At 39.0% G+C, this 24,895-nt stretch overlaps 1 protein-coding gene across 3 annotated transcripts in view; it reads right to left on the minus strand.

The window, feature by feature from the left end:
- The window catches only part of sfmbt2 (Scm like with four mbt domains 2), a 74,414-nt gene that overhangs the window by 38,775 nt on the left and 10,744 nt on the right, over positions 1-24,895 (minus strand). For 2 of the 3 annotated variants that reach the window (XM_053314093.1, XM_053314092.1), the window contains 2 exons: positions 16,575-16,815; positions 11,287-11,307 (listed from right to left, as the gene is read on the minus strand). In XM_053314093.1, the coding sequence (XP_053170068.1) occupies positions 11,287-11,307; positions 16,575-16,815 (262 nt within the window). The remainder of the gene's footprint in view (positions 1-11,286; positions 11,308-16,574; positions 16,816-24,895) is intronic. The other variant, XM_053314094.1, reaches the window with a different exon arrangement.

A 24,895-nucleotide genomic window follows, 5' to 3' on the forward strand; every position in this document is an offset into this window, starting at 1 on the left:
GGTACAAAAAATAAAACGCCAAGTCAATTCAAACAATTACCTACTTCCATTTTAACTGACAGGCCATGAGCGTAATGACTGCAGCACGCGGCCGCATGTAAAATGCCACGCGGTGCAATTAGTGTGTTTACTGAGAGACGCCTGGCTGTTGTGTTGGGCTGAATTATTCCCGGACAGTTTTCAGATGCCGTACTGTTTAACAGTTTAATAGCCCTGTTCATGACGAGGGGCTGGTGGATAGGGAGGGCTGCACACTTTTAAAAAAAATCAATTTTAATAGTTTTTTAAGAAGAGAGAAAATTGAATACTCTTTTCAGATTAAGGCTGAGGTTCATGTTTGAAATCAATTTGATGCAATTAGTAGGGATCATATGTAAAAATGACAAAATAATCCAATTAATAGCAAATGCAATGAACTGTGTCCAACTGTTATGCTTTAAAATGTGTCTTGTGTCTCTAATTTTAACTATAATTTGCTTTAAATTGTTCATTTTGACACCACCTCTTTAAAACCATGAGGTTGTTCTGCTCATTCTTGCAAACACAGACTCGGCTGTGGTTAATTCTCCCCCATTAAGACACATACACATTACAGTATGTTTACCTTTCATCCACTTAAACAGTCCATTAAATATGTAAACTTCAGCTAAGCGCTCACTAAATATATAAAAAAAAAAAGAAAGTCTACTCCTCTTCTGCTGCTCCGCACTACAAATATTATTATTCAGATTCCAACAACTGTCAGAAATAACAGAAGAGTCTCCTCTAAACCCCCGTGGTCAAATGTCCTTATAGCCGAGCATCATCTGTACTGTTTAGGGTACTAATTTAATCCTGTTTACCTCCGCCAGAGCAGGTGGCGGCCTGTGGAGAAACCAAAAATCGAAGAATTACCAGAAAAAGACCAGAGCGAGTTGAACTGGAGTGACCCAAAACCAAACTATAAATTAGGGAAATCCTGTGGGAACATATTCTTCACACAATAAGAGCATCACCACACCATTTAAAACCCCACATGTAATGAAAAACAAGACTTTTCAAGACATTTTATGACCTTAAATTCTGTAAATCCTACTTAAGGCTTTTTAACAATAGGCAGGAACCCTCTATTAGAGCAATTAGTGTAAATATGAATTAACTTAGTGATGTGTTGGCAGTAAAGTGGTTCAAATGATCTGTGTATGATGTCATAAAGCAGGACGAAAAACATCAGATAATACTATAAATCTAGTTCCTGCTCGACTTTTACTGCTGTTTTCAGAGTAAAATACAAAATCCTCTACAAAACACTCGCTGCTCTTTTTACACAGTTCATCTCAGACACGCTGTCAGTTTATAACTCTAGCAGATCCTCTATCCTCCATGTGATTAACCCTCCTGCTGTCCTCGAAGGAAGGAAGGGAGGAAGGAAGGAAGGAAGAATGGAAGGGAGGAAGAAAGAAGGAAAGGAGGAAGGGAGGGAGGAAGGAAGGAATGGTGGAAGGGAGGAAGGAAGGATGGATGGAAGGAAAGAGGGAAGGGAGGATGGAAGGGAGGAAGAAAGAAAGAAAGGAGGAATAAAGAAGGGAAGGGAGAAAGAAAGGAAGGACAGAGGAAAGGAGGAAGGATAGAAGAGAGGAAGAAAGAAGGAAAGGAGGAATGAAGGAGGGAAGGGAGGAAGGAAGGAAAGAAAGGAAGAAAGGACAGAAGAAGGGAGGATGGATGGAAGGATGGAAGGGAGGAAGAAAGAAGGAAGGGAGGAAGAAAGAAGGAAAGGAGGAACGAAAGAGGGAAGGGAGGAAGGAGGAAGGAAGGAAGGAAGGGAGGAAGGAAGGAAAGAAAGGAAGGAAGAAAGGAGAGAGGAAAGAAGGAAGGGAGGAAGGGAGGAAACGAAAGGAAGAAGGAAGGAAGGAAGAAAAGAAGGACAGAGGAAGGAAGGGAGGAAAGAAGGAAGGAAGGAAGGAAGGAAGGAAGGAAGGAAAGAAGGAAGGAAGGAAGGAAGGAAGAAAAGAAGGACAGAGGAAGGAAGGAAGGAAAGGAGGGAGGAAGGAAGGAATGGTGGAAGGGAGGAAGGAAGGATGGATGGAAGGAAAGAGGGAAGGGAGGATGGAAGGGAGGAAGAAAGAAAGGAGGAATAAAGAAGGGAAGGGAGGAAGGAAGGAAGGAAGGACAGAGGAAGCCCTGTTTCTATTTACCTCTCGTTGCTCGACTTAAAAGCACGATCATAGATAAGAAACAGCTGATGCATTAGTGGCAACGAGGAGTTATCTCTCTATTACTTCCTCATTTCACTACATCAACCAAAAATAAATGCAGCAGCTGGGTAGGGGAAACGTTTCTGGGTACGTTGCTATGGGGATATTTTGTCATTTCCAGTAATCAAACATCTAAATATCACAATATAAATTATGTTTAAAAAGTATAAACATAGAGCAGAAAGACCTCTCCCATCTTTTACTGGAGTGTTTACATATCTGGGTCAATGATGGTTTTTAGTGTCCATGTGGTTTAGTCTAATTTAAAGGGTTAAAATATATAAACTTGCACACATTCTTTTATTTTGTACTCAAATTTCTGCTTTTAATCCATTTTGAGAGAATATATTAGAGGATTATGGCAAAAATGTCTAAGTGGTGTAACCATAAAAACAGTAAATAGTCAATAAAACAGCATATCAACTAGTTTGGCATGATCTTACATTATAACTTTTATATTAAATAAAGCTAATCGAATACTATTGTTCTAAATATTACATTTAATCTGGGTAACCATGGAGATAGGGTTTGTATAAATCCACTTAAATACACTGTGGTTACACCATTCTTTCTTTCTATCTTTCTATATTTCTTTCTTTCTTTCTTTCTTTCTTTAGTTTTCTTTCTTCCTCCTTTTTCTGTCATTCTTTTCTTTCTTTCTCATCCTACTTATTGTTCTTTCTTAATCTGGGGAATCATGGAGATCAGGTTTGTATAAGTCCACTTAAATACACTGTAGGTGGATCAAATATTTAATATTTATCATTCTTTTGTGGTTACACCATTTGACATTTTCAGGAGCATTCAGTCTTACTTTTGGTTAAAAAAATGGTGCAAATGTCATTTCAAAGGACATAAAACCAACACAAATACAAAAAGTACATTTTAACAAACCTGATTAATTTATCATTGTTTTGTGGTTACACCATTTGACAATTACAGGAGCATTCAGCGTTTTGGTAAAAAATGACGCAAATGTCATTTCAAATTAGATAAAACCAACAAAAATACACAATAACAAACCTGATGCTGCTTTTAAAACTATTTTTTAAGATATTTTTGAATTGGTCATCTTACCAACCCTTATTCATCACTGAGCCTCGTACAGTCTGATCTCGATTACACAGCTGATATTGGTACGTGGTTTGTTTACATGACGTAACGGAGGTGTGTGTTTGGACAGACAGCGTTTGATGTTACGTGATACAACTTAACATGAAAATAATGAAATAGTTTACCAGCTGCTGTCAGACCTGTTTCAACACTGTTCTTCTAAAGAAACAAACTAAAGACTTCTACTTAAATTAACAGTGTTTTTATTTGAATTCGTAGTTGTTGTTTTTTTGCCTTAATTGTCTTGTTGTTTTTTTACGTGAAGCACTCTGATCTGCTCCTTGTGTGAGATAATGCTACACAAATACATTTGAATTGAATTTGAATTGAATTAATGAGCCTCACGGGAACGGAGCAGTGAAAGATGAGTGTGCTACTGTTGGCCATTGTTATTATGATTCTGTCCTTCCATTTATAAAAACACCTACTCTACTCACATAATGTGTATGAAAATGAAGCCAAATCACACAAAAAGACACAAACACACACATACACAAACACACACCCACACACACACATATACACTGTTTTATAGTGTACACAAACACATTTGCATTGTGGCTCTATGTAAATCTAGAGACTACAGCAGTGAAGTGGCTGAACTACAGCTGTGAGTCTGACCATAGAAAGCTTTGTGTCCTTTCCTTCACTACTGGAGCTTTTCCACTACACAGTTCCAGCACAACTCGACTCAGCTCGGGGTTTTTTTTGCGTTTCCACTAGGGATAGTAGCTGGTACCTGCTACTTTTTTAGTACCTGCTCTGCTGAGGTTCACTGTGGATGAATAAATGGCATATTATGGTTGATCAGCTTAGCATAATCGTACATTTTCTTATTGCTACTTCTAAAACACATCTTTTTTCTGGTTTGTAGATAGAAATAAAACAGTCCGACCTACTTTCTTGATCTACGTTAGACGAGCCTTAAGACTTCTTCAGGTTAAACTGAGCTGATGAAACACTTTTAGGTCTAATTGATGCTAAAACACTCACTAAGAATGGGACTTAAACCTTTGTATCGTATTCCCGGGTCAAATTGACCCCGTCTGTTTTGACTGTTCCTTCTTTCCTTCCTTCCTTCCTTCCTTCCTTCCTTCCTTCCTTCCTTCCATCTGTCCTTACTCCCTCCTTCTTCTCTCATTCTTTCCTTCCTCTCTCTTTCCTCCCTCCTTCTTTCTTTCCTTCGTCCTTCCTCCCTTCCATCTTCCTACCTCCTTCTCTCATTGTTTCCTTCCTCTCTCTTTCCTACCTTCCTTCTTTCCTCTGTCCTTCTTTCCTCCCTCCCTCCCTCCCTCCAAAAATGGGACTTTAATATGCAACATTAACGCTAAAAACAACCCATATTGAGCGGCACTCTCTCCATGATTTCAAAAATAGAGAAATAATCTAGTCCTTGGATGTGGAGGAAGCACTTTTTCATATATAATTTCCAAAATATTGTCATATATTGTAATTACTGTGCCATAAACCTGCAAACAGCTTTGAGTTCAAATGGTTAAAATCACACCTGAGAGACGATCGCTTCACACACAGATGTGTTCATGCTGCCGGCTGTGGACGCTCCCTAAGTCGTCTCATTAATGGAGCTTTCCCACTACACGGTTCCAGCACTACTCGGCTCGACTCGACTCGACACAGTTCCAGGAACGACCTTTTCCATTACAAGAGGTACCTACTCAATGTGGGCGGGGTCGTCATAGCACGGCTCCGCAAAACTGCCGTGACTTACCATATATGACAATATTTTGGAAATTATATGTGAAAAAGTCCTCCCACATCCAAGGACTAGATTATTTCTCTATTTTTGAAATCATGGAGAGAGTAACGCTCATTATGGGTTGTTTTTACAAAAATGTTGCATATTAACCCTCCTGTTGTCCTCGAGTCAAAGGAAGGAAGGGAGAAAGAAGGAAGGAAAAAAGGAGGAAGGAAGTAAAGGAAGGGAGGAAAGAAGGAAAGGAAAGAAGGAAGGGAGGGAGGAAGGACAGAGAAAAGAAGGAAGGTAGGGAGGGAGGGAGGGAAGGAGGGCAGAGGAAAGAAGGAAGAGAGGAAAGAGAGAGGAAGGAAAGAATGAGAGAAGGACGGAGGAAGGACGGAGGAAGGAAGGTAGGAGGGAGGGAGAAAGGAAAGAGGAAGGGAGGAAGGAAAGGAAAGAAAGAGAGAAGAAGGAGGGAGTAAGGACAGACAGAAGGAAGGAAGGAAGGGAGGAAGGAAGGAAGGAAAGAAGGAAAGAAGGAAAGAAGGAACAGTCAAAACAGACGGGGTCAATTTGACCCGCAGGAGGACGATACAAAGGTTTAAGTCCCATTCTTAGTGAGTGTTTTAGCATCAATTAGACCTAAAAGTGTTTCATCAGCTCAGTTTAACCTGAAGAAGTCTTGAAGCTTGTCTAACGTAAATCAAGAAAGGTGGTCGGACTGTTTTATTTCTATCTACACACCAGAAGAAAGATGTGTTTTAGAAGTAGGAATAAGAAAATTGACTCTTATGCTAAGCTAATCAACCATAATATGCCATTTATTCATCCACAGTGAAGAAGAAACTATTCTATACTATTTCTGTTTCTGTGACGGCCTCATCACATTTAACTTATTGCTTTATCTTCAGGAAGGTAAAGGTGGTAGATATGTGCGTTTAACTCTAAAGAAGTGATCAAAGTAGACAACATTTAAATGAAGCCGTCTGCCAGTTTTCATTCTTGTGGCTGTGTTTCGTCTTCTTCTTCTTCCTCTTCCAATGAAATGCCACGCTACCACAACCATCTGTTCTGTCTCTGATATGACAGCGTTTTCTACAAAAAGCTCCGTTTTCCCACGCACACACACTACAACACCGAGCCTGTCTTTTTTCAGATTTACACGTTCATTTGACTAATTTAGCCCTCGGAGTGTGTGGACATCGTCTCAGTTTGAACTTCTGAACTGCTGCTGCTGCTGCTGCTGCCGACTCCTGGGATCAAAAGCGTCACACCCAAAAGCAACGAAGCTCCATTGTATTTGTCTCAACACCATGCTATTGTAAACCTTAGTTACACCTCATTCTTAAAACACACACACAAACACACACACACACACACACACACACACATGGAGCAGAAGACAGGTCTATCTCTGAGCGTCATCTCCAGCAGGCTCTGGCAGGAAGCAGTGTGGTGAATTCATTATGCAAATGATCTGTAGTCGGGATCTGAACAGCAAGCAGCGAGCAGCTACCCTCACCACATGACCAAACTTGTGATATAGCCTTTAAAAAAAAAAAAGACGTTCTTTACATGAATGGGATGGATGTATCCGACATGCATGCAGGCGTACTTTTACATGCACATGCACAAAGAAGAGCAGAAACTCCTCGCTCTGTACTGTAAGAACGAGATTTCTCCCTCCTCACGTCTGACCTCGAGGTTTCATATACAGTCAAAACACCATAAATATGTAAAGTAGGTTGGATTATAGATTCACTGGGTGACTTAAATTTTTTTGGGCTCATCTGCCAGAGGCTTATAGAGAAAAAGCTTTACCTGCCAAAGTCTGCCTTTAATCACCAAAACAGTCTCTTTAAAGTTGTCAAGCATCTATCAAGAAACCTAATTTGATCTACAACTGCACATTAAAGGACCAGTTCACAAGTATAGTCAGGAGCCCAAACCATCATTGAAGCATGTTTTTCTTGCTGTAATGATTCCTCCTGTTCATACTGACCATTAGAAGATCCCTTCATAATGTTTACAATGGAAGTGATGGAGGACTAAATCTACAGTCCTCCTTCTGTGATAAAAAAAAATGTATTTAAAAGTTTCATCTGAAGCTAATATGAGGCTTTAGAGTCAAATCAAGTCTTCTATGTTTCAAATTTACAGTGTTTTTAGTGCCAAAGTAGTATTATAGGAGTATTGCAGTAGTAGTATTACAGTAGTATTGCGTTAATATTATAGTCGTATTACAGTAGTATTATTGTAGTATTGCAGTAGTAGTATTACAGTAGTATTGCATTAATATCATAGTAGTATTACAGTAGTATTGCATTAATATTATAGTAGTATTACAGTAGTATTATAGTAGTATTGCAGTAGCATTACAGTAGTATTCCAGTAGTATTATAGTAGTATTATAGGAGTATTGCAGTAGTATTATAATAGTATTATAGTCGTATTGCAGTAGTATTGCAGTAGTATTATAGTAGTATTGCAGTAGTATTACAGTAGTATTATAGGAGTATTGCAGTAGTATTATAGGAGTATTGCAGTAGTATTATAATAGTATTATAGTCGTACTGCAGTAGTATTGCAGTAGTATTATAGTAGTATTGCAGTAGTATTACAGTAGTATTATAGGAGTATTGCAGTAGTATTATAGGAGTATTGCAGTAGTATTATAATAGTATTATAGTCGTACTGCAGTAGTATTGCAGTAGTATTATAGTAGTATTGCAGTAGTATTATAGGAGTATTGCAGTAGTATTATAGGAGTATTGCAGTAGTATTATAGGAGTATTGCAGTAGTATTATAGGAGTATTGCAGTAGTATTATAGTAGTATAACAGTAGTATTGCAGTAGTAAAGTCTCTTTTTGTTACTATACTTCTATCACAGCTCAACAGGGAAACACTAAGAGGAACTTTGATGCTAAAAAGATGTAAATGTGTCAGATATCACTAACTACATAACTCAGACTGCTGAACCTGAATATAAAGCTTCACATCTACTTTTAAATGACTTGTGTCCTCCATCACTTCCACTGAAAACACATTTAAAGATCTTTTAATAGTCCGTATGAACAGGAGGAATGATTACAGAGAGGAAAAACCCTCTTTCACTTTTGTTTTAAGACACACTGGAAAAAAAGTGAACTTCTCCTTTAATAATTTAGCGTCCAGACATGAATAAAGTGTAAACTGTCAAATAGCTGCAGAAGAAGCATTAAGTAATTACGAGTGAGATGGAAAGATCAACAAAGTTTATCCTGTCTTTTAAACTGTTTTTTTTTTTTAAAGTGACTTTTTCCATTTGTAAAAAATTAGCAAATTACGCAACAGAGCCAGACGCAGCGCTCTTCTTCCAAGCGAGGTCGCTGATTAACGAGGGCGCTGATTCGATGAGCACAAAGGCTTCGCTGAACGCATGAGTTAGCTGAGGAGCATTTGAAGTGGAGGAGCTGAGAAAGGGAGACTGTGTGTGTGTGTGTGTGTGTGTGTGTGTGTGTGTGTGTGTGTGTGTGTGTGTGTGTGTGTGTGTGTGTGTGTGTGTGTGTGTGTGTGTGTGTGTGAGTTTCATGAGTGAGGCAATTGTGAGTGAGCGAGTTTGACGAGGGATTTAGGTGTGTTTGTTGTGTGACTTGCCGAATTAAGAAAGACCTTTTCAATTCAGAATGTTTTCAAGGTTTCGCCCATCTCCAAAAAACTGGGGTGAAAAGGAAAAGGAGAGAGAAAAAAAAAAAAAAAAAAAAAGGGCAAGATGACTGTAACTGAAAAAAGGGGGAGGGAGGGACGATTTGAGAAGTTGTCAGAAAACTTTTAGAGGTGAGACGTTTGCTTCTGCTTTGTGTCGAGCAGCGTTTTAACAATAAGCTGCAGCTGACTCATAATGAAACTCCTCTGCATGAAGATGTAAAAAAAAAAATCACAGTCTCCTTTTTTAAATCTCATTGAAACTCGAGCTGAAGTTTCAAGTGAAGGCCTTCTCTTCATTATACTCATTTGTACATTTACACGGTTCAAAATTTATTTTTTTCTAGTGAATGCTCAATTTTTTATCTCTTTTTTTTTTTTTGCTAATTTGAGCTCTGCCTTTAACCTTTGTGTCGTCCTTCCGGGTCAAATTGTCCCCGTCTGTTTTGACTGTTCCTTCTTTCCCCCATTCCTTCCTTTCTTCCTTCCTTCTTCCTTCCACCCTCCTTTCCTTCCTTCCTTCCTTCCTTCTTTCCATCCTTCCTTCCTTCCCTCCTTTGTTCGTTCCTTTCCTCCCTCCCTCCTTCCTCCTGCCTACCTTCATCCCTGCCGCCTTATCTCTTTCTTTCTTCCCCCCTACCTTCCTCCCTTCCTTCCTTCATTCCTTCCTTCCTTCCTTCCTTCCTTTCCCCCTTTCCTTCCGTCTTAATTTCTTCTTTCCATCCTTCCTTCCCTTCCTCCCTTCTGTCCTTCTTTCCTCCTTCCTCCTGCCTACCTTCCTCCCTCCCGCCATCTCTTTCTTTCCTCCCCCCTACCTTCCTCCTTCCTTCCTTCCACCCTCCTTTCCTTCCTTCTTTCTTCCTTCCTTCCTCCCTTCTTCCTTTCTTCCTTCTACCCTCCTTTCCTTCTTTCCTTCCTTACCTCCTCCCTCCCTCCCTCCCTACCTCCCTCCCTTCCTTCCTTCCTTCCTCCCTTCCTCCCTTCCTCCCTTCCTTCCTTTCTTGACTCGAGAACAACAGGAGGGTTAATTTCTGGTATTTTATTTAATGTTTTTAATAAGACAATGTGCCAAAAAAAACTTAATATGCTATTTTCATCATTTCTGATATTTGATTGTTCATCTAAGTCATATTTTAAATAATTACACTAATATTTTTTGTCAGTGTAAATTAATGAAAATGAGCCAAACCTCACTTTTTCTCACTAGTGGTATCAAGGCACACAGATGATTTTTTTGTTTCATTCACGCTTCATTCACAGTTGGAGGTTTTTCTGCCTCCAGCTCGACAAAATGAAAGTGAACAGACAAAATAATTCAACAGTAACATCTCTTTGCAGAAGCAGTGTCTCTGTTAGAGCTCAGTGTGAACGCTTTACAAAGAGACTATCTGTTAAATTTGGGTGAAAGAACCCTTTAAAAGAACAGCAATGACTCTGCACTTTGAGACTCAGCTTTCAATTCAGAGCTTCAATGCATAATCTTCTCCAAATATCTTTAACTTTACATCTCCAAAATGTAAAAAAAGCTTTGGCTGCTTCTACATTAAATACATTTATTGATATTTATGAGCTTTAATCTTCATTTTAATTTATGATTTATAGACTGTTAGTCATATAACAATTAAAAAAAGGACAACACCCTACATTCTTACCCACACCCACCAAACTAACATTCATAGTAATAAACATGATACACAAGAGGAAAAATCATTTAAGGGAAGCAGGAGGGGAAGCAGTCCTAAATAATAAGTCATCATGTTATCCTACATGCTTATTTTTTCCATTTAATTTCCTAAAACATGCTTTTTTATCTGTGTAACTTCTTTATAAATTAACTTATCCAACATTTTATAGAAGAAACTGTCAACTGATGTATTAATTAGTAATAAGAAATAGTGCTAAAGTCTTTCTATGGGTCATTTCATACTAGATATAACATCAGTTGTTGTATGTAAATGCCTAAAAAAAAATTATTGGCTAGTCTAGTTTTGTTTTTTAAATTTCTGACCCGTCTTTGCTCAACTTGTGCATGTTGTTGTTTTCTTTTTTTTTCTTTTTTTTGGTCTTTCTGATGCAGGATAAAGTTTGTTTGCTGCACATAAGAGGAGGAGGCTTGTTGTTTATCAAAGCATCACATTTCTCACTGAGTCGCTGCGAGTTATCATACAAACACAGCTTGTTCTTATAGTGGAGCAGGCACAAACAGCAGTGTGTGTGTGTGTGTGTGTGTGTGTGTGTGTGTGTGTGTGTGTGTGTGTGTGTGTGTGTGTGTGTGTTATCAAACTGCTAAGAGACACACTCACTCTGCACTCAGCTAGAAAAAAAAGGAGTCACATGCAAGAAGAAGAAGAAGCAAGGCAATAGCAACTGAGCTGAGAGGTCACTTCCTGTAAAAGAGGTGAAGAGCAGCAGGAGGAGGAGGAGGAGGAAGAGGAGGAGGAGGAGGAAGCACACTGTACATGCAGCTCTGAGGCCTAAACGTTGGCACAGTGTTGATTTTATGTTAGCAACTAAGTGAGAAAGGGCAGTTAGTCAGAAGCACTGTTCAGCTGCTTACCTTTTCTTAGGTAAACGTTATCTGAGAAACAAAAAACAAACAAAAAGAGAACAAATAAAACAGGTAACCGTGACACAGGTGTAAGCACTCAACAATACACTCTCTCTCTCTCTCTCTCTCTCTCTCTCTCTCTCTCTGTCTCTCTCTCTCTCTCTCTCTCTCTCTCTGTGCTCTCATATTAGAGATACACACTCACACCAAAAAAGATGTGCATAACATGATGCAAAGCCTTGAAATGAAGCAACAAAGTACTCATTTTTCCATTAGATTGACAGTGTCTTGCAAAAGCCTCAAGGCAATATAAAGCTGCATTCAGTTACACTACACTCAGGTTTGCATCATTAAACTTGCAACCATGTCAGCTGTCCATCATAGTTAAAGACAGGAGAGAAAAAAATTGGAAATATGAGCTTTAGGGGAGAGATGGTTACCAGTAACTTTAGTGTTAAAGCTGTGGAAGAATCCTTTATCAGTAGCTGCTTTTATTTTCTTAATTAATACTAAAATGAGAGTGTTATATAGGTCAGTATTTTTTTTATATATCAGAAAATATTTTAGTATGATATGAAGCAATATGTTAAAAAGATGTAAAATCTCCATAGGGAAGCATTGCAGAGGTCAAGTGTCACCAATCAATACACATTCATTACAGTTTTCTGTTCTGCGACATCCATTACTTCAGAATAAAAGCATGTTAATGTGAAGGCTTTTATCTTAAAAGGCGACGACTCATGCAGATTTTCAGGTCTCTATTTTTATTCAGGGGCTTTACTGGAATATCTCTGCATGATTCACACTCTTTATTTATCTTATACTGGCCCTTTATGCAGCCCCCTCAGTTCAGCCTCTGTCTGAAACAAGCCGTTTTAGTTTAACCCTAAAACGTGTGATGTGCGGACTCTGTTCTGACTGGTCAGCTCCCAGAGGCTACAGAATCAAATAGAAGTAGGATTTCACTTTTTTCTCACTTCTCAAATACATCTGCACATGTTTGAGCCCGTATCACAGGGGTGTCAAACATGCGGCCCGGGGGTCAGGTTCGGCCCGCCAAGGGGTGTGATCCGGCCCACTTGGCATCCTGTGTTCTTGTCCTTCCTTCATACCTTCCCTTTTTCCTTTCTTCGTTCTGTCCTTCCTTACATCTGTCCTTCCTCCTTTTCTTCCTCCCTTCCTCCCTTTCTTCCTTCTGTCCTTCCTTCCTTCCTTCATTCACTCCTCCCTCCCTTCTGTCTGTCCTTCCTCGCTTTCTTCTTTCCGTTCTTCCTTCCTTCCTCCCTCCCTTCTGTCTGTTCTTCCTCCCTTTCTCCCTTCTGTCTGTCTGTCCGTCCTTCACTGTCTGTCTTTCCTACCTTTCTTCCCTCCTTCCTTTTGCCTGTCTTTCCTTCCTTCCCTTCTTATTTTCTTCCTTCCTTCTTTCCCTCCATCTTTTTAATGATCCGGCCCACATGAGATCAAATTGGTCTGTATGTGGCCCTTGAATGAAAATGAGTTTGACATCTCTGCCGTATCAGATCTGAAATATGCGACTGGACAACATGAACAACACAATACTATGACTATGTTCACCTCAATTCATAAAAAAACATGTTATGTCCCCTTTAAAAATGAAGTGTTGACAGTGACCTTTGCAGTTTGGCAACATTATTGACAAACTATTACTCCACACAGCTTCTCTGACAGTAGATTGAACAGAGACTTTATGATCATTTGCAGTTCAAACCAGATAAATAAATAAACCGACACATTAAGTAACGCCATAACGCTCATCTCAGCTGACTCTCACATCTGGACAATTTAAATATTTCTAACCCAATCCTTTCTGAAGGCTTATACTATAACAAAAAGAGCCAAAAGGAAAAAGTCACTCCACTGAAGTACTAAAAAAGCTAATTTCACCATAATTTCATAATTTCACAGCACTATCATATTAGTTACAAATAATTTAGTATCCGCTTTAGACAATAAGGAACACTGTGTTACCCTTTTTAAACATCTGTTAAAAGCATTTGATACAGTTGATCAGCCCTCTGCTCTTATAAAGGTTCTGCAGTATTAATGGATAGATTTTCAGATGGATGGAAATGTTGGGATATGTTTCAGAGATTTGAGTATGTGAAGTCTGGGAAAGTCTAATCTTAGGGTCTGTTCCAAACCGCATACTTTCCTACTACTCGTACTAACTCTGACGTCATTTGAAGTAGTGTAGTATGCATCAAGAGCTGACTACTCACACTCACATTACCCAAGATGCAATGCAACTTCTGAAAAAAACCCAAAATACAAACCTCACAGATCACCGAGGGTATGTTCGCTTCCTGTTTTCAAAATAAAAGCACCAATTCTATGGTTATGGTTTTCTTAATAATAAAAGGTAACGGGTGTTTTATTTTATGAAAATGACAGGAAGTGTGTTACTCGCTACGGCTAACTTGAGCAGCTCCGAATTCTCAGGAACAGAACTTTAAACAGGTGTTATTTGGACAAATTAGCGTCACATTGTGGATCTAAAGGGCTACTTTACTTTCTTCCTAAAAAGGTTAGAAATGTGGATAAAGTGGTATATTTACAGAGTTAGAGCTAAAATGAAATCAGCTTCAGCCTGATGATTTCAGCTCGGGTAGGAACCAAATGCATTGTGGGTTATCGTGTAGTTTACTACAGTGTAAACGGTCTGCTTACTATCTGGTCGTTTAGTGTGTAGTGTGTATATGGAAGTATGTAGTATAGAAGTATGTAGTATGTAGTATGCGGTTTCGAACACAGCCTGAGTCTTGTCCTCTTTTTACTTTCTATATTAATGATACTGTCTCTTTATTGAGTGGTTTTAAAGTGCATCTTTACCCTGATGACATCACTGTGTATCGTATAGCCTTTGAGAATCTGCAACTTTCCTTTTAATGCTCTTTAATGCACATGAAGCAAAATCTGTGTTGTGTACCAGAGCCAGAGATTATAGATGGATTATATGGATTATATAGATTATAATAGCATGCATATATCCATTGGGAACCGATGAACCGTTGAGAGAGTTACTAAACATAATTATCTTGGCATCTGGGCTTAATGAGAAATGTACATTTAATCACTATACGGCGAAATGCGTTAAAAAAAATTAGCTTCTTTTACAGAAACAGAACCTTCTTCTCTACGATTGGTAGAAAGAGGATTGCTGGAGCGGGTTTTCCAATCAGTTTGGATTATGAGGATGTCATTTTTTATTTCCTTCCCGTCTTAAACTTCCAGAAATAGACTGGCCTCAGATTTATTACTGGTGATAGCCGCTGTGCTCACCATTGTATTCTGTATGATAAGGTAGGTGGGTCTTTTCTAGCGGAGAGGCGTAATAAACATGAGACATTTGTTTATCTATAAAGCTCTCCTTGGAAGGCTGCCACATTACATCACAATGATGCTGGATTTGAACTTTGGACTCTATCTAACTCACTCAAAAGACTAAAGGCTTATGCTTAAGGTCCTCCGAGTGCAGCCTGGATTTGGATTTTTTATTTAAAGGCTTCGAATTCTTGTAATGATCTATGGATAATTTATAAAAGACATGATCACAAACCTCCCTGCTTCAATGTGTAACTGCTTTAACTGATATTTCTTTACTCTCATCTCCATTGTGTCCTATTTATTTTTAACTTGTCTGTAACAGGAGATAATTGTAAATGAAGGCAGCCTCTTTGAGTTCTTCCAGATTAAATTAAAAAAGGTTTGATGATATTTAATTTATAGTTCCCCCAGTTTGGTAGATAATCTGCTGAGATGTGAACAACCGTTACTTAACCGAGCACTGTTACAAAAAGGCAAAAAAAAAGAGGAAGTCGTTGAAGTCGCTGAGTGAAAAGGACATGTGGAGTTAGTGTGAGGACGAGGACACCCGAGTCAGGTGGAAACGTATCCAGGTCGTCTCCACAACAACGGAGGTGCTCGCTATCCATCAGCAAGAGGCGAGAGGGCGAGGGGGGAGGGGAGGGGGTGGGGGGGGAGGGGTCGAGAAAAAATAAATGGTCTGAGCAAGGTTTTTTGGGGAGGGTGAGTCATTTATCTGCTGCAGGTTGAAAAAGGTCTCTGCTCTTAAAAAGTTGTGATGTTTTGATAGAACGGCTGCCGGAGAAGTTAAAAGGACAACGCTCTGTTTGGGAAAGGTTGAGATCAGGTGGAGAGAGTAAGAGATGGTCCTCCCCCCCCGGCCCCCCTCGCCCCCCTCGTCTTGCAAAACTGAGGCAGTGTGACTCTTGAGCCATTGCAAGGGTCTGATGTGTCAGTGAGATAAATGACAGTTGAGCCGTCTCGACAATGAAAGCCCTTTGGGGAAAACCTGTCTTTCCACTCCGTTTATTTAAAGCATTCTTTGAGAAGGTAAAGATGGGAGGGTTATATGTGTGTGTGTCTGTGTGTGTGTGTGTGTGTGTGTGTGTGTGTGTGAGTGTGAGACGCTTCTAAATGAATGAAGTGGCTGACCTTTTGTGCTGATGGAAAGTGTCTTCAGTCTTTTTTATCGCTTTTCTATATATTCTGGACGTCGAACGCTTTGAAACAAAACGGCTGCGTGACATTGACAAAGTGTTGCTAACGCTATACGCACAATCACAGGAAACTACACATGATAATTAGTCACTGCATTTGAATCACAACGTCACATAAAACGAGAGCAAATTACCACTTAAATGCCCCCTACACCTCTTCTGGTGTCTTTCTGATAACATTTTAGTGTAGATAGTGTCCCAAAGTATTTTTTTCCATATGGATCTTTTATATTGGATATGTTTGGACAGGATTTAGGAAACCTCTCTACATCTCCGATATTCAGGTCGGACGAGGACGCAGCAAACCTCATCTCAAAACATGATCCAGCAGCTATAACAACTATAACAAAGCTCTGTACCTTCAAATCACAGAACAAAAAATGTATTCCTTCTGTATTACATTAGGTCCTTTGATCATTAAACAACATTATTTCGTTACTGTCACATGACTGTATTATAAAAATAATGTAGATTTATAGCTCGGCATGATCCTGAAAAAAGGAACTTGATGATAGGACAGTAACAGTAAAAGATTAGTTTTAAATTGGATTAGATTTAAAAAACAACAATGGCTGCTTTTCTTATGCTGCTTTCATTCTTATCATGACTGTCTCATATCTGATTATGCTTATACTTACTAACTCGTGTGTGTGTGTGTGTGTGTGTGTGTGTGTGTGTGTGTGTGTGTGTGTGTGTGTGTGTGTGTGTGTGTGTGTGTGTGTGTGTGTGTGTGTGTGTCAAAGTGTTTCTTCCTACCTTCAGGGGGCATCAGTGTTTTGTTGTTCTGAGCGCACCAGCCCACCGGGTGCAGCTCGGCTGTCATGACATCACACCAGAAGTCGGCCTTGCGGTCTTCGCCGTAGCCGCTGAAGCGCAGCAGTAGCAGCTGGCCACATGTGGTGATGATGGTGGCCACCCAAAACGTGTCCGGACTGTTCTTATTGGCCACTTCCAGCTTCATACCGGGCTGGAAGCTGCTCTGAAGGCTGATCTCCACCTGCGAAGGACATAACAATTCATTAAAGGAATATTCCGTTTTTTTCACAGCCTTATTTTCATAGTTACAGCACCTTCTTATCAGTTAAGATAACATTTTATTCATCTAGTTATTGTTTAAACCAGTTTATTATCTAAACCGGCAAAGGATTCAGTTTCGATCTCTCACCGCAAAGAAAGGAAGTTAGATTGCAAATTCAGACGCTGATGTTTACAGACAGTTTTGGGTGACAAGTTTAATGTTTGACTTCTCTAATAGGTTGATAAAACTTGGGATTCTTTTACAGCTTTGTGTATTTTGCTCTGCAGGAATCCTTTATCTCACAGGTTGCAAGTAAAATGTGATCATGATCAAAACTTTTCAAAATTTGACCCTGAAAGAGCCCTTTACTATAAGAATGTCACATTTTTTGGCCCAATACTCTGATATAATATGATTTGGGGAGTGTGTGCTTTCAAAACACATGTAAGGTTGAACTTTAACTGAACTAAAATAGTCAATTAATCACATTACACAACAATCTGATGAAACCTTTGGTGAATAAAATTGCTCTCTTCACACCTCATCAGTATTCACTCTGTAAAAAGCAGGCAAGACAAGATACAGTCTCCTGTCTCATTGCCTGTTCACAAATCAGGCATGCTTTGGTTCATATGTAATCTCTCCCTCTCTGTTATCCCTCCACAACCCAAATAAAAACCTAGTCAGATAAAAGTGAGAGAAAAGGGAGGACAGACAAAAAGAGGCGGAACAGAAACTGAAATAACTTGAAGTCATAGTTATTGTGGTTACTCTCAGCAACATTCATGTAGTGGCCACACACAGTAGATTTAGTGCGCTGCTTGAATGGCTGAAATGGCGCATCGTGTCCAGAGTGGCATGATCGCAAATATCAAGCGTGTTTAATTTGATGAGATTCTCTCCACAGACATTGGGATAACAAGTCGCTGCCATGCTTTTATTTTGGCGGGCGCCTCTGGAATGTATCTGCAAGTAGGAGACACATCTGTAACTGTGAGTTAAATTAAATTGCAGTATCATTTTTTGTTTGAATGTTTGCTGATTTCTCTGTTTTAACATTACTATGACTTTTATTTTGTAGCACAGATGGAAAACAAACAGATTGATGATGATGATGATTATAACATTAATAATCAAAAAGTACTTTCATTCATCATTTAGAAAAGCACAAACCTATGGAGGCTTCAGGTGAAATACCTGAGCTTGTTTTTATTCATTTATTTATTTGTTAGCTTAATATCTTTTGGTTTTGCGATGCTAGTTGGACAAAATAAGCAATTCAGAAATTTGACTGTCAGTTTTGGAAAAATATGATGGAAATTTATCTCTATATTTTATTCTGTGCCAAAATATAATCCAGACTTAAGTCAATAGTTTAAGTCATTGTTAGTCGCAGCACCAACCAAAATGTCATGATATCTAGTATCTTATGCCAATATTGACACCCGAATCTGCTGCCAGGTGATTAAATTTAACAAGCAAGGATTTTTTTTTTTTCCTTCTTCAAATTTACAACAAGTGTTTGACAGCAACCGAGAAATGTTTCACACTGTTACACACCACAGGTGAGGTTTAGATAATCACCAAGCAGAACTAATAAAGCTGCTGACTATTGAAGGAAAAAAACTAAACAACAACCCACAAAGCTCTGCACTGTAAACATCAGCTTTCCTGTTCATCCTTGTGCAAGGAAAAAAATGTTAACGTTAAAGTCTACGAGACAGTGAATGCAGCACAGCATAATGAGTTTCCATCATAGCCCACAGGCTGCCATACAATTCTTGAGAACACTACAAGCCCAACAGGATGTTCACATTCAACACTCGCACACAAACGCACACTCACAAGTGAATGGAAAAAGCCAACATCTTAGAAATAAACACAATACTAACGGCCCCGTGACTTCCTGCTACAACAATGCAAACGTGCTGTATCACTCTGGTTGGCTTATGTAAGAGAGCTACGGGCAGCCTCGGCAGCAAACACTGCCTGGTGTGTGTGTGTGTGTGTGTGTGTGTGTGTGTGTGTGTGTGTGTGTGTGTGTGTGTGTGTGTGTGTGTGTGTGTGTGTGTGTACAGGCCCAAGAGAAATCACTGTTTCAATTTGTCCAGGCAGAGAGAGAGAGATAGGGAGAGAGAGAGAGAGAGAGAGAGAGAGAGATGAGGGCTGCACTTTACTGAATCACATTTTTCTGGGGAATTCATGGTCTGTTTCCCAGTGACTCAATCCACTTACCAACAAGGCAATTTAGCTTCCCGAGAGACCTCAGCTGTTCAAATCACCACACAGACAATTTGTCCGACATCGTGGCGCACTCATAAAACCCACACATATATATATATATATTTTCTATTCTTGCCCTTATTACATTCATCGCTCCGAGTGATGTAAGAAACTGAAACACTGACACACTTCTTTAAATCTTAAATTACCAGCAGAAACGTCTCCACCTTGTTTCCACGGCGCACCCTGCCTAGAAACGGAGAGAGAGAGAGAGAGAGAGCGGTGAGCCTCATCGGGGCAGACAGCTGCTCCGTCGGTCGAACGCAGTCAGCTGAGGTGGATAAAGACCTCGCATCCAGGATCAACCGCTCTCGTCCATCTGGCCGTCTCCTGTGATGTAACATGTTGATGGCGGCAAAGCCTCGCTCGCAACTGTTTGGTAACAGTTTATTTGGGACGGCAATGAGTTGAGTAAAATTTTTGGATGAATCATGCCACACAAAAACGGCAAGATCCCTCCTAAAATATGATATAAATTATATTATGGTGGAGTTGTATTAAACATACTGAAATCCTGACAGCTGGCAGGAATAAATGCAGCTATCAGCAGCAATTTAACTCCATTTTTTTTTTGAGAAATAATTCTAGGAAAAGGATTAAAGGGCGGGTTCACAATTTCCCAAATCTGTCTTAAGTTTAGATCCCCTTATAATGCACTTACAATGGAAGTGATGGAGGGACAAAATCCACAGTCCTCCTTCTGTGAGAAAAATGTATTTAAAAGTTTTATCTGAAGCTAATATGAAGGTTCAACCGTCCAAATGAGTCAAATTAAGTTGATATTTTTTAACGTTAACAGTTTTTTTAGTGACAAAATCCCTCTTTTTGTTACTATACTTCCACCACAGCTCAACAGCGAAACACTACGAGGGAATTTAATGCTTAAAAAGACTGTACATGTGTCAGATATACACTTCATATGACTAACTCATCAACTTTTAAATGATGTGGATTTTGGTCCTGCATCACTTTACATTGAAAACACATTTAAAGGAGATATTTTAACAGTCATTATAAACAGGAGGAATGATTACAATGAGGAAAAAACTTCTTTCTCTCTTCATATGGGGGCGCCTGACTGTTATTTTAAGACAGGGATTTTGTCTTTTTAGCGACAAAATCTCTCTTTTTGTTACTATACTTCCACCACAGCTCCACAGGGAAACACTAAGAGGGAATCTGATGCTATGAAGACTGTAAATGTGTCAGATATCCACTTCATATGACTAACTCACACTGCTGAAGCTGAATATAAAGCTTCACATCTACTTTTAAATGATGTGGATTTTGGTCCTGCATCACTTTACATTGAAAGCACATTTAAAGGAGATCTTTCAACAGTCGATATAAACAGGAGGAATGATTACAATAAGGAAAACCCTCTTTCTCTGTTCATATGGGGGCGCCTGACTGTTATTTTAAGACACACTTGAAAAACTGTGAACCTACCCTTTAAAGCTTTACATAAAGAAGCCACAGTCCACTCCAACAACTCCAAACAACTCTTCAAGACACTCAAGCTGTGAGTAACTCATTGATTTGTAGCAGTTTTAGTTGCCTAAACTTAATTAAACCTTAACCACAGCTGTGGCAGATCAGAGACAAACAGTCACATGAATAGTTTTTGTAATGGTCATGTGTATCAGTTTGTAAGACGCTGACGACAACAACAAGAAGTAAATCCTCCAGCTGATAACGGCTGCAAGATCCTGCACCAAATCTGTGTTTTAGGCATCGAATATAATGATTTGATATATTACAGCATGTCTACGCCAGCTGTGGAGCACACACAGCACAGATAGATTGATTTACTGCCCACATGAAGAGACTTGTTACCATAGTGTTTGAAACTCTAGATACATACATACATGTAACAGTTTCATACAAGACTCGACTTGGTGTAAATTTGCTGATTATTACAACAATTTCTGGATTAAAAAAAACAGATTTAATGCAATAAAAAAGCCAAAAACTTCAAATGCATCACTGATTAACCCTTTCATGCATGAATTATGATTATTTTTTTATCCAAATTTTTTTTCATTTCTCTTTAGACATGAAAAAAAATTAACTTCCATTTTTTTCTTTCACCAAATGATATACTATTACATTATAATAACATAAATCAACTGATCTGTAACAAAAAACATTACTGCAGGTTTAGTGATGATGTATGGGATGACGCACTAGTGCCACCAAAATCCTTTCATACATAAGAAAACAGCTTTTGAATAGCTGTCCACTGCAGTGACCACTATGCGTGAAAGGGTTAATGTAATAACCCCAATAAAATGTTAATAAAATAACTTATTTAAATAGAAAAATATCTAATTAATCAGCAAACAAACACTCAACACCAACTTTTGGTTCTTTGTGGTTTGGTCGAGACTTAAAAATGATGTTTTTATTTTATTTTCAGTATGAAAAATACAAATAAATGATGTTTAATACATTTTTTTTACATTTTAATCTAATTTATTTTAATCTGTGCTTTGCTTTTGGAAAGTAAATTCATCATTTTGGCACCAGAGCAGTTTTCCTGAACTTGGCATTAAGTAAGAAAAACAACCACATACAGCGGAAAGCTAATTAGCTGATTCAGTATGTTATGTTTGGCTTTATTCAGTTACTCTGCACCCTCACGTCTTGTTAACTTACAGCAGCGATCAGTTCAATCCAATCAGACGCTGACGAGGAGCATTTTAACTAAAAAACTAAATGTAGATGTGATTGGTGCTCCTGTGGAGGTGAGATCACTCCAAGGCAGCGGCAGCAGCAGCAGAGAATAAGCAGGTGAGTTTGACATGTTAAACAGTCAGAGCCCCGTTGGTAACGGCGACACGCGGCTCAGCTGACCCCTCAGCTGACCTGCACTACGTCAGTCTGTCTGATCTAACTCAGCAGGCTGCGCTTCACTTCACTTCGGTATCAGATATGAGTTTCATTCCAGCGAATCAGAGCGGATCACAGCTGGCCTGCAGTCACTGCCAAAAAAAGAAAAGAAGAAGAAAAAAAAAAAGAAGTACCTTCCCCTTTCCTGCCACCTCCTTTCTTTCTTTCTTTCTTTCTTTCTCCGTAATGATTCTCTGCTTTGGGCTGAGTGATTAACAGCCTGTATTTCCTGATCCTTGTCAATACCGTTTATCTTTAATACATTTCAAGTTAAGTTGTGCCCCATTTCTTTTTAAACCCCATGATTCAGTTTTCCACAGAATTTAAGCTCTGAAACTGGTTTCCTGACTCAGATTTCCTTGATACAAACCAGTCATCCTGTACAAGTCAAGCCTAACACTTTCTCCTTTTTGCATCACAGATCTCGGTGGTTAATCAATATCTGCTACTTCGATGAACAGCAGCTTTCTTATCGGTTGTATCAGAGTTTTAAATAATTTCTAATGTGTCATATTAAAGCTTAAATGTGTTCATCTCAAAGTTACTGGTGCTACACGGATCAGTTTCAAATATTGCAGGTACAAGCAGAAACAGCCACAGTGAGGTTTTCCAAATGAAGAGCCTCTTACATGGATTTTCTGCCAACCAGCAAACCTCCAAACACGTCATCCAGGTAAACAACTTCTTCTACTTAGTCATGCTGTGTGTTGTAAAAACATTCGACTACTGCAACCGACATGAAAAAAGCTCTTTATCTCGTTCCCCCCCCGTGCCACAGAGCTCCATTATTGTCCACAAACTATTAAAAACATGTCAGTGAGCCACAGCGTTGCTCTGGGTGACATGTTCCTTCATTACCATGTACACACACACACACACACACACACACACACACATACACACACACACACACAGTAGTTTATTTTAAGTCAATCCCACATACACAGACCTGCTGCTGTACTCACTAGAGCACCAAATGTGCTGTAATAATCCGCTGCTGAAAATAGTCCCCTCAAAAAATGCAGCTTTTACTCCGGTTTCAGTTGCATTTCCTAAAATCCTGCAGTGCCCAGCTGTTTTAGGAAATCACTGAGCCTTTTTTTAAAAATAATGAAACTATGCATTTATGAGCTGTTATTAAATGAGAAATAAGAAAAAAAAGGAAAGTGTGATTCCTGCATCAACTGCCACATTGTGTTGATATATAAGAATATCTATTAATGCAGGAAAAACATCCTAATAATGTGATTATGATTTCCACCTTAAGGAAGAAGGATGCTGAAATTAAAATATGTGCCTCAGGAAATTATAGTGAAATCAACTAGAAATGAGAGAGTCTGCAGAGCTTTCAATAAGCGCTGGCTGTCGGCCAAATAGCCACATACTCATTCAAGTCCAACCGGCTATTTAATTATATTCATTTCTGATTCTAATAAAATAGTTTTAAATTAACAAGTTGTACATTTACGACTACTAGCAGCAGTTTAAAAACAACACTTCCTGTCTGTATCAGTCCACGTGCTCTATATGAATGTGTGAGTCGTCTCCAAAATAATTGACGACCTGTAATGAAGGGACGTCCTCATTAAAAGCTACTCCAGAAAGCACCAGTTGCAACAAGTTGAAGTATTAAAAACTCCACATTTTCCATATATACGCCACACAGACATTTATAGGCTTAATGAAAGTATGATTTAATTAATTATCTTCAATTACACTCTTTCTTCTTTCTGCTTTTATTCTTTAAACACTCACTAAAATAGGCGATGTTGTCAAAGTAACAGGTCTGTGTCATATGAGGAAAATATGGGCTACGCCTCAGCCCTCACACTCATAATGATGATGATGATGATGATGATGATGATGATGATGATGAAGATGACTAGAGGTTGAGATGATTCAGTAGATTCACATCATTTGAGTTTGTTTTGTTATTTTAGAGTTATTGTCAGCACAGGTTTATTTTACACCAAATTCTATTTAACCTTTGTGTCATCCTCCCGGGTCAAATTGACCCTGTCTGTTTTGACTGTTCCTTCTTTCCTCTCTTCCTTCCTTCCTTCTTTCTTTCCTTCCTTCTGTCTGTCCTTCCTCCCTCATTCCGCCTTTTTTTCCTTCCTCTCTCTTTCCTCTGTCCTCATTTCCTTCCTTCCTCCCTCCCTCCTTCCTTCTGTCCTTCCTCCCTCCCTCCCTCCCTCCCTCCCTACCTCCTCCTCTCTTTCTTCCCTCTTTCCTTCCTCTCTCTTTCCTCACTTCCTTCCTCCATTCCCCTTTCTTCCTTCCTTCCTCCCTCCTTCTTTCCTTCCCTCCTTCCTTACTCCCTGCTTTCCTTCCTATTTTCCTCCCTTCCTTCCTTCTTCCTCCCTTCCTCCTTTCCTCCCTTCCTTGACACGAGGCCAACAGGAGGGTTAAAACCCAAACATAGGCTGGATATGACACGTGATTAAAAACATGTTCCTCCTTAAAATTACCTTATTTATCTTTACTGAATAAGCATTTATATATTTCTAGTAAAATTATACATTAACCATCACTGTGGCATGTATTAATAAACCTTACAGTGACTGTGCCAAGTAATAAATAAAAAATAAAGAGTAAGTAAAGAGAAGTCGGAGATAGGCGTGATTGTAAATATTTATAGCTTTTTACAGACTGTGTGGGTTAAAACTCACAAGAAGCCTAATTCTCCTTTACACTAAGTCTCTACATGTTTATAATCCTGAAGGCAAACTCATTAAAATATGTAATAATTAATATCTGTGCATGTGATGGAATAGCAGCTGGCTACTTCACATCCATATGGAAAGCCCTTCAGTTTAGAGTTAGAGCTCATTTATACCCGCTGCATTGTTTGGGTTCTTTTTTATATTATTAATGCTTGAGT

Source organism: Scomber japonicus, chromosome 23 (genome assembly GCF_027409825.1).
Source record: "Scomber japonicus isolate fScoJap1 chromosome 23, fScoJap1.pri, whole genome shotgun sequence".
Lineage (NCBI taxonomy): Eukaryota > Metazoa > Chordata > Actinopteri > Scombriformes > Scombridae > Scomber > Scomber japonicus.